The sequence below is a fragment of the Hevea brasiliensis genome, chromosome 2, assembly GCF_030052815.1.
Source record: "Hevea brasiliensis isolate MT/VB/25A 57/8 chromosome 2, ASM3005281v1, whole genome shotgun sequence".
NCBI lineage: Eukaryota > Viridiplantae > Streptophyta > Magnoliopsida > Malpighiales > Euphorbiaceae > Hevea > Hevea brasiliensis.
The window spans coordinates 26,322,265-26,335,614 of NC_079494.1; the positions used below are offsets into that span (position 1 = coordinate 26,322,265).

At 32.2% G+C, this 13,350-nt stretch overlaps 2 protein-coding genes across 4 annotated transcripts; one reads left to right on the top strand and one right to left on the bottom strand.

The window, feature by feature from the left end:
- Positions 1–320: 320 nt before the first annotated feature.
- On the bottom strand, positions 321–12,325 carry LOC110663392 (uncharacterized). 2 transcript variants are annotated; one of them, XM_021822671.2, is made up of 10 exons: positions 12,150–12,325; positions 11,613–12,080; positions 11,281–11,524; positions 11,040–11,189; positions 10,625–10,682; positions 10,447–10,539; positions 10,179–10,277; positions 9,662–9,753; positions 1,095–1,154; positions 321–994 (listed from the first exon to the last, which is right to left on the bottom strand). In XM_021822671.2, the coding sequence occupies exons 2-10, from the start codon at positions 11,825–11,827 to the stop codon at positions 734–736; spliced, it is 1,272 nt and encodes a 423-aa protein (XP_021678363.2). In that variant the 5' UTR covers positions 11,828–12,080; positions 12,150–12,325; the 3' UTR covers positions 321–733. The 2 variants fall into 2 exon arrangements, with proteins under 2 accessions (XP_021678363.2, XP_021678364.2); XM_021822672.2 differs by having other exon boundaries at positions 11,613–12,325.
- LOC110650384 (uncharacterized) lies at positions 6,740–8,758 on the top strand. 2 transcript variants are annotated; one of them, XM_058135181.1, is made up of 4 exons: positions 6,740–6,969; positions 7,063–7,875; positions 7,967–8,085; positions 8,205–8,758. In XM_058135181.1, the coding sequence occupies exons 1-4, from the start codon at positions 6,753–6,755 to the stop codon at positions 8,205–8,207; spliced, it is 1,152 nt and encodes a 383-aa protein (XP_057991164.1). In that variant the 5' UTR covers positions 6,740–6,752; the 3' UTR covers positions 8,208–8,758. The 2 variants fall into 2 exon arrangements, with proteins under 2 accessions (XP_057991164.1, XP_057991159.1); XM_058135176.1 differs by having other exon boundaries at positions 7,967–8,758.
- Positions 12,326–13,350: the final 1,025 nt, after the last annotated feature.

Here is a 13,350-nt window from a genome sequence, read left to right on the forward strand (position 1 = left end):
AGTATTGCTCTATTTCATCAATACAATCACATTAACATACTTTAATCTTTAGGGGCGTTTAGTTTTAACAATGGGTGATCGTTACCTAGTAACCCCGCATTAACGTTATTTAGATACTTAAAAATTATGTTAACTTTCCACCTCATTAATATTTATACTATCTTGAGATATTAAATGTTAACCTTGGGAACACTAAGTTAATAGCTACCTTCTTAAGGTAATATTTAATCCTTGATTTCTTAGTAGTATATACGTGCAATATTGCTTTGAGAGGCCTACAATGGACCTTAATGAAACAAAGATTCTTAAATTAACATATGGAAAAACAAAAAATGTAGAGTACTCAAATTAACCCAATCAAATGTTCTAGCTTATAACATCTACTCACCATTTTAAGTTGGCAGCCATGACAAATTCTGTAAAAATTTTCATCAGTTCCCCTCATGCCTGCCACTGTGTTACCAAAAATAACAACCTAATTCCTCGCATGACACTGAGCTTCTAAGGTTTTAGCCAAAAAAGTCATCAATTTCAATGTCTACAATATCTATCAATTGTCCTTCTCTTTGAAGGAGTCAAGAAGTATATATATTTTTTTTTCCAAAGGAGTCGAGATTGAAATTAATGTAATACCCGGAAAACTTACAAAACCATTTTAGTAAAAATCTTGCTCAGTTTGTAGATGAGCATGGTGCAATCTAACTCCATTATCCTTCCATGTTTGAAAACAAATCTAATCTCCTTTTGTCGGCCTCTGAAGCGAAAATCTTGGTGCATTTAGTTGACTAGTATCAGCTGTACTTGAGAATGTTGTATTCTTATGTATAGCTTCTCCAGAGGAAGCACTGTCCTTCACGCCTTCTGTCAACTCTAGGGATGACTCATGAGAAGTATCATTTGAAACATTGCCAAGTAGGCTTTTGTACATAGTCAGAGCTTGAGCCATTATATTAGCAGGATTGGCACTAGCACTAGGAAGCAACATTGTTGTCCCCTAAAAAACAGTGGAGCAGATAAAAGGACAATACTTAGCAGAATGTAAATTAATTGCACATCAAACAAAACACTCAGAAACATAATAGTTGTCCTCTTACCTCCTTCGCAATATTACCGAAGGCTTGAATATATTGCTCAGCAATTTTCAAACTTGCTGCCTACAAATCACACCACAAATCTTATGTCTCAATAACCATTGAACTTGGCATAATTAATTTGTTCTTATATATATTTAAATGCGCAACGCGCAAATTACATAGTACACAAAATCTCTACAAACATTAATTTAACAAATAAATATGTTTTGCCAATTGAAAAGGAAACTCCACTTTGTATTGTGGGAATTCCCATGGTACAATAAAATGTATGCAACACTATTGCAAAGTCAGATCTCAAACAAAAAGTGAGGTGTTCTGCTCAAATGTAGAAGTAAACTCTTCAAATGTAGATGTTAAAACTTTGTTGCAGCATGCACATGAATGTTGACGTATGCACTCTCTATTTCAAACTAGAGATGAACAAAAAATAGGAGATTGCACTTGCATTTTGTTTTAAGACTTTCTAAAACCCAGGTAGGTCTTAACACAGAGAGGCCAAAATAATTGTGGCAGTAAGATTTCAAACCTTACCCTCAGCAACATTTCAATCTTTTGGCATCTGCCATTATCTACACGTCAATTGCTTTTATGTCAGATGTGCACATGCAGAAAAAGTAAATCATCCAATTTTCAAATTACATGCACTAGATACAGCATGTAATAGCTCGTACCAGCATGGGGCACAACTGACAATCTTATAGAAGGAGAAAAAAAAAAAAAAGGAAAGTTGCCTACAGTTGGTTGTAAAAACAAAACTAAAACGATACAATTACAAAATCTTCATTCAAACTAGATGGTGTCAATTATATGGATTATTTCTCATTATTGAACACTATTTGAACTAATTATGCATCAATATCCAAAAATTGTAAACTTTTAGATACCACTTCCATTCACATTATTTTAGGTCTCTTCATTTCCTTTCTCACTCATTCCATCACTAACTTATTAGCTTTCGTACCAAGTATTCAATATTCTACATTGGATACGACTAAATTATCTTAATCGACCATTTCTCATTTTATCCCCAATATGTGCTATATATATTATTTAGCAACTGTGATCATTTTTAACCTTATTCATTATCATGTTAGTATGTTACCAACATCCATCTTCATTTCTGCATTTTCATCACATTCATCTTGTAGGTATATTATACCTTAGATGCCCAATATTCAATCTCATACATAATAGTTGGCCCAACTATAGTTCTATAGAACTCACCTTCATTTTCTCATGGATCTACGGTCGCATAACACATCCATCCGCTCTTCCATTTCATCTATCTCGGTTTGACCTGTGAGTTACATGCTCATCTATTACTTTGTTATTCTTGATGATAAAACCTAAATACTTAAATTAATTTTATTTTGGCACCAAAAATTTATCCAATCTAACCTTATCTTCACTCCTTCTACGATAGCTAAACTCGCAATACATATGTCATGTCTTACTTCTACATAACCTAAAGCCCTTACTTTCAAGACTCCTCCACAGCTCCAATTTTTTGTTAACTTAGTCGCTAGTTTCATCCACTAACACAATATCATCTAAAAATAACATATACCATAGGACATCATCTTAAATTTGAATGGTTTGCTCATCTATAACTAAGGCAAACATTTACGGATTCAATGTCGATCATTGAAGTAAATCCACTGTTATGCGGAAGTTGTCCGCATCCCCTCCTACTGCTCTTACATTTGTAATCATCCCCTCGTACTTTTCCATAATTACATTTATATATTTGAAATGAACTCCTTTCTTCTCCAGCACCCACCAAAGAACTTTACTCGGTACTTTATCACGTCTTTCTAAGTCAATGAATACCATGTAGAGATCCTTTTTTCTCTCCCAATAAATTTTCATTAATATTCCAAATAGAAAGCTAGGCTCTATTATACATCTACGAGGTAATAAGCCAAATTGGTTCTTTAATACCTTAGTAATAGCCCTAACTCTGTGTTCAATCAACTTTTCTTATTGCTGTATCATGTGACTCATCAATTTCATGTCACAATGTCATGTACAACTTTGGATGTCTCCTTTGTTCTCAAAGATTGGAACCAAATTTCTTCACTCATTTAGCATTTTAAAAGATTTTAGTATGCCATTAAATAGCTTGATTAGCCAAGCTATCCACCCTTATTAAGGCACTTCTATACTTATACAGGGATACCTTTTGGGCTGCAAGATCTGTCTTTTTTCATATTCTCATGGCCTTTTTAATTTCAATAAAACTGATTCTACGAGTGTCTTCTTCTCTGTCAAAGGCACATTAAGGTCTATAAAATCATCCTCATGAATCACATTGAATGGTTGATCAAAGTAGCATCTCCATCTCTCTATCATCTCACTACATCCTGAAAGAACTTGTTCATTATCATATTTAATGCACTTGACTTGATTTAGATCTCTACCCCTCTTTTCCTTCAACCATGCTACCTCGTACATCTTCTTCTCCCATTATCGTGTTCCCAACTTTTTGTACAAATTTGCTAGAGATTTATCATGAGCCTCGCTAATTCTTTTCTTAACTTCTCTTATTGCCAAATTATATTTCTCAAATGTCTCCCCAATTTTTTGTCGTTGGTAACTTTTTATACCATTCTCTTTCAATCTTAATAGCTTTTTGAAACTCCTCGCTCTACCACCAAGATTGTCATGCACATGGTCCACTACCCTAGGATACATCTAATATATCCACTGCTAACTTCTTAATGTAGCTCACCATCGATCTCCATGCGTTATTAACATTATTGTCTAAATTTCGCATCTTTTTATTAATAGTATTTCCCTAGAAGCTATTTGGTTCATGCCTTTTAGGTACCACCATCTAGCTCTAGGTTGTATAAATCACTTTTCCTCACTCATTCTACTCTTAACTTCACATTTTAAACAACTAGTATGCTCAGTAGATAGAGCCACACCAGCTATAACTTTGTAATTCTTAATAGTATCCAACTACATGCATATTAATCACCATCCTTAACCGGAAAACAATACCACTAGTATGATATAAGAACCATTATAATGTATTTATAGTTTCTCTACCAAAGGGAAAGGAAGAAATTTGTACTCGCAAAAGTTTTTTGCAAATTTAGCAATATTCTATATTCAGTAAAAAATAGGCCATTCAAATAAAATCACGAGGTTTTCCAACAACAAAATCAAAAACTAAGCCTTAATCCTAAGCTAATTAGGTCAACTAAATGGATCCTTTTTCACCATTCAACTCTGTTTGAAACCAATTCCGCATCAATATCAAAAAAAATTATAAATCTTTTAATATTACTTCCTTCTACGTAATGTTAGATCTCACATTTTCCTTATCACTACTTCCACCACTAATTTATCACACTTCCGTACTGGGACATTGGATTCTTTAGGTTGGACATTACCAAACATCATAATTGGCCATCTCATTTTATACCGAATGTGTGCTATATACACTTTCTAGCAAATATATTCATTTCCAATATTATCAATTATCATATTACCATACATCCATATTAGCATCTATATTTTTGTTATTTATCTTAAGTTTATGTTGTAGCTCAGATACCCAACATTCACTCTCATACAACACAACAGGCTAAACCATCACTTCTTCTTCGATCTCTCTCTCTGTTACGTCCCTTTCTTTTTTTTTTTTCTCCCTCTCCAGTCTTCACCTCTGTTCGATCTCTCTCTCAGATCCTTTTTTTTTTTTCTTTCCTGCTGCGCTGCTTGCCGCTGCTTCAATCTCTCTCACGTCACTTTTTTCTTTTTTTTTTTTTCTCTCCCTCTCCACTTTTCTTCTACTGCTCTCCTCTGTTGATCTCACGTCCCTTTCCTGTCCCTTTCCTGCTGCTCTGTTTTTTATTTTTTCTTTTTTTTTCTTTTTTTTTTCCTCTCCTCTCCTTCTTTCAGCAGTCCCTTTTTATTTTTTTTTCCTTCTCCTCCTTTTAATTAATTAGTTATTATTAATTATTTATTTATTTATTAATTTAATTATTTTATTTTTATTAATTAATTATTTAAATTTTATGGGTATTGGTAAATTGATTATTTTAATTTGTATTCTTGTTTAATTAGTTGATTAATTAATATGGGTATTGTTGATTTGTTGGTATTTAGTTTAATTTTTATTTGTTATTCTTGTTAATTTGATTAGTTTTACTTTTTACCTTGTTAATTAGACATTATTTATTAATTAATTATTTATTTTATATAGGTATTATTAATTTATTGTTAATTTAATTTTTTATCTTCTTATTATTGTTAATTAATTGTTTAATTTATATGGGTATTGTTAATTTATTATTAATTAGTTTACCTTTTACTTGTTATTATTGTTAATTAGTTTTAATTTGATTAATTTTACTTTTTTCTTGTTAATTAGATATTAGATGTTTATTTTATATGGGTATTATTAATTTATTGTTAATTTGATTATTTTTCTTTTTGTTCTTAGTAAGTAATTGTGTAATTTATATGGACATTATTACTTTGTTGTTAATTAGTTTACTTTTTACTTCTTATTATTGTTAATTAGTTGTTAGATTAATTAGTTTTACTTTTGTCTTGTTAATTAGACATTAGTTGTTTATTTTATATGGTATTATTAATTTATTATTAATTTGATGATTTTACTTTTTGTTCTTATTAATTAATTGTTTAATTTATATAGGCATTGTTAATTTATGATTTTACTTTTTGTTCTTATTAATTAATTGTTTAATTTATATGGGCATTGTTAATTTGTTGTTAATTAGTTTACTGTTTTACTTTTTACTTATTATTCTTGTTAATTACTTATTTAATTTATATTGGATATTGTTAATTTGTTGTTAATTAATTTATTTTTTATTCTTGTTAATTTTTTTGTTAGATTATAAATGGGTGATAAGAATAATACATCTGGATCTTCTGCTAGTAGTAGAAGAACGGACCCAGGATGGGCACATGTAATTCAAGTTAGTGAAAACAATACCAATGATCTTCAATGCATGTACTGTATGAAAGTTTATAAAGGAGGAATTAATAGAATCAAGCAACATCTTCTGGGGGTTAAAAAAATTTAATTCGGTGTACAAAATGTCTAGAAGATGTAAGGAATCAAATGCAGGAATTCATTGCTAAAAAAAGAGAGCAAAAATCAATTATGAATATGGAAAGACCACCTGAATTTGATGATGTTGAAGTACTGGGATTAGATGAAAATGAGGAAGAGGAAGAGTTGATGCAAGAAATTGGCAGTGAAAGAAGAAGGCAAGTACTGGAAGTTACAGGTACTAGTGCTTTTAAAAAACCAAAAGTTTTACCACCACAAAGTAGTAGAGGGCCTATTGACTGTTATTTTTCCCCTAGACCTGCTGTTTTGGGAAAAAATATGAGGCAAACTACCATTGATGAAAATAGTCCAGCTAAAAAGGAGTTAAGGGAGAGTGCTTGTGTTGCCATAGCACGATGGATGTATGATGTGGGAATAGCTTTTAATGCAGTGAATTATGATAGCTTTGGGGAAATGATTTGAGCAATTGGAAATTATGGGAAAGAAATGAAACCCCCAAGTTTTCATGAGGTTAGAGTTCGGTTACTTAACAAAGAAGTGCAAATCATAAATGATCTTTTCGAGTCTCATAAAGAAGAATGGGAAATTATGGATGTACATTGATGTGTGATGGATGGACGGATAGAAAAGGGAGAACCTTGATTAATTTCTTGGCTAATAGTCCAAAGGGAAGTGTATTTATTAAATCAGTTGATGCAAGTGATGAATCAAAGACAGCGGCATTGTTGGCTAGTTTGATTGAGAAAGAATTGATGGAAATTGGTCCTGAAAAAGTAGTTCAAGTTGTTACAGATAATGCATCAAATAATGTTGCAGCAGGTAAAATTTTTATTTAATTTTTTATATTACTAAAAAAAATATCATTTTATTTTTATTATTAATGGAATGAATTTTTCTACTTGTTTATGATAGGGAGAATATTGGAAGCAAATTTTTCTCATCTATACTGGACTCCATGTGCAGCTCATTGTATAGATTTGATGTTGGAGGATATCTTTAAGATCCATGTTTTCAAAGAAACATTCCGCAAAGCTGTTGAGCTTACTGGTTTCACATATGGCTCTTCAGGAGTTCTAAATATGTTGCGGAAGTTTACTAATGGAGTAGAATTGCTAAGGCCAGGACAAACTAGATTTGCTACTGCTTTTATTACACTGGGAAGGATTCATCTTCAGAAAGCCAACATTAGAAAAATGTTTACTTCGGAAAGTTGGACAACTAGTAAATGGGCTAAAGAGGTGAAAGGCAAAAAGTGTGAAAGGACGGTTTTGAGTCCTGCCTTCTGGAATCATGTTGTTTATGCTCTTAAGGTTTCCGGTCCTCTTGTTCGTGTGCTTCGACTTGTTGATAATGAAAAAAAACCAGCTATGGGATATATTTATGAAGCCATGGATAAGGCTAAAGAAGCCATTGCCAACTCACTCAATGGCAATGAAGAGAAATACAAGAGCATTTTTGAGATTATTGATGCGAGATGGTCACTTCAATTGCATCGTCCTTTGCATGCTGCTGGATACTTTTTGAATCCTGAATTTTTTTATCCAAATAAGATGAGAATTGAATCTGATGAAGAGGTCAATACAGGATTGCTTTCATGCATTCATAAAATGGAAAAAAATTCAGCAAAAGTTGATATGATTCTTGATGAAATTGAGAAATACAAGGCAGTCATAGGGACCTTTGGTTTTCCTTCAGCTATTAGAGGAAGAACAACCAAATCTCCAGGTTATTAATTTAATTCTTATTAATTTTTCATTTTGCTCATTTATTAATTTATATCATGAATTTAACAATCATTAGTTCTATATTTTAATAGCTGCTTGGTGGAAAACATATGGTTCTTCAACTCCAAACCTACAAAAATTTGCTGTAAAGGTTCTGAGTCTCACATGTAGTGCAAGTGGTTGCGAAAGAAATTGGAGTGTATTTGAGCATGTAAGTAATATATATATATATATATATATATAGATTTCTTAATTTGTTATTTTATCTTGAGCCTTTTGAGTTTGAAGTTTAACTTATTTGTTACTGTAAAATAAATGACGGCTTCATAGTAAGAAAAGAAATCGGCTATTTCAAGAACGCTTGGACAATTTGGTATATGTGAAGTACAATAGAGCATTGCTACGCCGACAAACTTTTGGGGATATCACAACACCTATTGATTTGGCAAATATTGATGAGAGTAATGAATGGTTGCTTGGTGAATTAGAAAAAGGTGATGGGGATGATGATGATGATGATTCTCTTGTTTTCATGAATGACGTATTGACCTGGGGTGATGTTGGTAGAGCAACTGGAGTTTCTGAATCTCGTTATGAATCGAGAACGGCTGCAAGATCAACACCACCAGTTGAAACTCCATCATTTCGAAGGCCTCGTGCAATAATAGGTGCATCCTCTTCGCAAGTTGATGATGATGAAGAGGAGGAAGAATTTGTGATGGCCGTTGTTGAAAATGAAGATGATTTTGGAAATCTTGATGATGAGTAGTTTTAGTTATAAGTTTTTTATGTACTTATTGCATTCTGTTTATTATGACTTACAACTTATTTTTATGTATTAATGTCTGAACTTCTATAATTTATATTTTCTATTATGTGACTTATGACTTATTGCTAATTTTTTATTTATTATGTATAATTTTATAGCATCACTTTTATCATATACATCTGCTGAAAATTCAGGTATGAACTATTTCTTTTTTTAATATCTCTTATTATTAAGTGTGTTTTTACTTATGCTATATATTTTAATTTTACAGTCTCATACTTTCACTTGTATCTTATACTTAAGCTGGAAATACAGGTATGCACTATTTTCAATTTCTCTTATTTTAGATATAAACATAGTGTAAATCATATTTTTTTTCTTTTTAATATGTTTTTTAACTTATCAACTATTTAAAAGTATATATATATATATAATTTAAACAATTAAGGTTATGGCGCCTCGCTTCAAAAAGGCTCTCGCCTCGCCTCTCGCCTCTCGCCTAAGGCAATAGAATACTCTATCGCCTTAGTGTCGCCTTTCGCCTTGATAACACTGCAACTTCTTCACTAGTTTCATATACTAAGACAACATCACCTGCAAATAATATGTACCATGGAAGATCATCTTGAATATCACTGGTTAGCTCATTCATAGCTAAAATAAAAAGATACAAACTCAAAGCCAATCTCTAATGTAAACCTATTGTTATGAAGAACTCGCCAGTATCCGCTCTCATTATTCTTGTACTTAAGGCTGCCCCCTTATACATGTCCTTAATGATATGTACATATTTGACATAAACTCCCTTCTTCTCCAGCATCCACTGAAGAACTTCCTTCAGTACTTTATCATGCGTCTTTTCTAGGTCAATGAATAACATATAAAATATTTTTTTTCCTCTCTATAAATTTTTATTAATCTTCTTAACAGAAAAATAGACTCTGTTGTATAAATTTCCATTAATGACATCAAGAAGTTTACCATTCAAATAAAATCATGAGGATTACAGAAACCTCACCTCTACTCCCCCAGTTTCTTTAAGGGCCTTTGACACCAGCGCAAGTCCTTTGGCTGTTGCTTGTGCTTTAGCTAGGATGGCTTCTGCCTCACCTGAGAAAGAAGTATTATGAATATTTAATAAGGATTTAACATGAAATGAAATTTAAATGCCTATTACAGCAAAGTCCACATCAATATAAGCCACAATATTTCAAGATTAACTCTAAACTGGCTATTCTATAATAGCTGATAGAGTCAAAGACATGATACAAAGAAGTGAAGAGCAACCAAAAGAGGATAGATACATGATACAGAGGAGAAGTGAAGTACACTTTCTACCTCTCATGCATCATGCAATTTCATACAACCACAGTGAAATAAAGCTTCAACCAATTGCAAATTCAAAGGCATCTTACAAAAGAAATATTCAAACATAATGCAAAATGTGTTTATTTTCAAATTTAATACTGAAAAGTGACGTGTGTTGCTGCCATTTGTGTTGATGAATGCATAAAATGTAAGTAAATATAACTAACCTAATGCTCTGTTAACCTGATCCATCTTTGCAGCTTCTGATGCCAAGATCACAGCAGCTTTCTTACCATCAGCAATATTAATGTTGGCCTGCCTTTCTCCTGTTAATATTGAAGTTGAATGTGCAAATAAGACCAATACAATGACAAATAATACATCTAAGTAATAAATTGGAACATAAAGCAATACCAAATAAGATATTGTGAAACATTGACATTAAGTAAATTCCTATCAGGAAAAAAAATGGATACAACAAGCCAACTTTACTACCTTCAGATTCAAGAACTTGAGCTCTCTTTTTACGTTCTGCTTCTGCCTGCATCTCCATTGCAGCTCTCACTCCACGAGGTGGAGAAATATCCCCTAGAAAAAAAGTTTCAGTGAAGCATATAGAATACAAAGACTAGGAACCAAAGCAAGGGAGTCAAATTAGATAAGCGTGTCTCACTAATTTCATAACGGAGGCACTGGAGGCCCCAGTCCTTTGCAGCCACATTGATGGCCTCCTGCAAAAGTGGTGAAACATCAACATAGCTTGTATCATTTCTTTTCCTAAATGCTTAAATATTGGATAACATAAAAATTAAATTCAACCCAATTATCTAATAGGACAGTGGAAAAACAAAATTTGCAGTGCAATAATCAAGCAAAGTAGGAAAATAACAATGGTTGAATTTAAATATTGGATAACATAAAAATTAAATTCAACCCAATTATCTAATAGGATAGTGGAAAAACAAAATTTGCAGTGCAATAGTCAAGCAAAGTAGGAAAATAACAATGGTTGAAATATACAAACAATAGCACTACACAAGTGTGGAGGCTTAAATAGCATTGATGAAATTAATTACGAACCCACGTACCACAATCTTTTCATTAAGAGTGTCCCTCTCCTCAAAGGTCTTGTCCAGAGTAATCTTTCCGAGCTCACTGCGCATGGTGGTCTGTGCAAGCTGAATAACAGCATAGATGGGATTCTCCACACCATAAGAGGCCAGTTTAGGGTCCACGATCTATTTAGGCAAGTAATACATTATATATCAATTGCTGATTGATCAAGGGGGACAAAAAAGGGAAAAGGAAAGGGAAGAGAAGAAGAGAAACCTTGACATAAAGGACACCGTCGATGAGAATACTGACATTATCCTTGGTGATAGCAGATTGGTCAGGAATGGGAATGGCCTCTTCTTTCAAGGAATGAACATAAGCAATTCTATCCACAAATGGGATCAAGAAATGGATTCCCGATGGAAGTGTCTTAACGTACTTTCCAAATCGCTCAATGACGTAGGCCTTCTTCTCCGGCACGATTCGTATGCCCCAGTTCATCGGCGGGGTAATCTCATAACTTAACACATTTGGATTCAACACAAGAATTTAATCAATTAATCAACTGACCCAATAACAAAAAGCTGTTTGACAGCACTAAAGTGTACCTGATGCTGGGATCCCGGCCGGTGCGGAGAAAACGTATAGCGGTGGTGAATAGCGGAGAAGAAAGAGGACGGTAAAGATTGTTGGACGAAGAGAGGCGTTGGGTCCGAATTAACGGAGACGAGGGGAGGGTTGCGATGGTTCTGGAGGCCAATGACTTGCGCAGGTAACTGTGGGATCTCAATCCCTTGCTAACAAGCGAATTGCTTCTCCACATTTCTTGTGTTCTTACAGAGTATTGAAAAGTAAAGTAAAATGAATAAATAAAACCCTAGTTAAACCGTTCAGATTTCCATTCTTTCCTTCTTCTCAAGTATTGCTGGCTAATCCAACACCGATTTCCTGAGTCAGCTCTGAGCGCTTCCAAATTGTTTTCTGCAAGAAAAGACGAGTTGGTCTCCTGAGCCTAATAGGCCACAAATCCATACATGAGGCCCACTTCTATGTTTCCATGTGCAACCCAGCGGCAGCTACAAAGACCAGAATTAGAATTAACTTTTTTTTCATATGGATTACTCAAATAACAACACAAAATTTACACAAGGTTTGGTGTCTGTGCAATAAAAATTGGTCCTTTGTCAGCAGATTGGGAGATTCAAGCATCCATTCAAATGATTTTGCATCTCTCTCGTCAATATGATTCCGTTTATTTCTCCAATATCAGAAGGGAAGGCATTAGAGTTGCCCATTGTGTCGCCAAGCTACCGACTCCCTTGTAATTGGCTTATTAACTCCTTTCATCTTTTTCTAGAGCCCAAGACGAATAGCGAATAGAATACCCATAAAAATTATTCTATCTGAATTTTAATTTAATTAATATTTTTAAAATTTTAATTTTATTAAAATTTATTATCAATTAATTGAATTAATATCAAACCTGATTATTAGTACATAAAAATATCCAAATTTATTTAATTTTATATATTTTAAATAGTAATCTATAGAAAAATTTATTTTTATTAATAATTCATACTTTAAAAATTTAATATTTTCAAAAAATATTTAAATTATTTTTTATTTAAAATAAAAATATAAAATTTATAAATATTATTATAAAAAATATATACTTTATATTTAATTAAATATTTATATAAATGAGTTCGAGTGATAGATACCTAACATGTAAAATTAGAATAAGATCCAAACCAATAATAGGTATTATTTTTCAAACCTAAATCTGTCATGAACCCAATTATATACTACTCAAATTCGTTCTATTAGAATTTTATTGGATCGAATACCTACAAAAATCAAAACTGTTGTTGACCCTATCAGAGCCCTTGTTGGTCAATAGGACCATGTAATGCTGTTACCAATTAAAAAATAAATAAAATTTATTAAACACCATTTTTTCTGAAAATTATAATGGAAAATAAGTTTTATTAAGGAAGATGGAGGAAAATAAAATATGTTTTAAATGTTGTTGTAAACAATATAATTATGAGTGTCAAAACCGGAAGAATTTATTATCCAATTCAATGACATAAATTTTATAGGTAAAATTATTATTTAATCCCTATATTTTAATGAAATTATTATATTTAAAAAAATTATTATTTAGTCTCTATATTTTATTTTCATTAAACTATTTAATTCTTTCCCTATTAGTCAATGCATGCCAAACTGCTATTTAGTTCCTCTATTTAATGAAATTACTTAATTGGTCTCTGTATTTTAAAAAATATCGCTATTTAGTCCTTTTATTTTAGTGAAACTAATTACTTAGTCCCTGTATTTTAA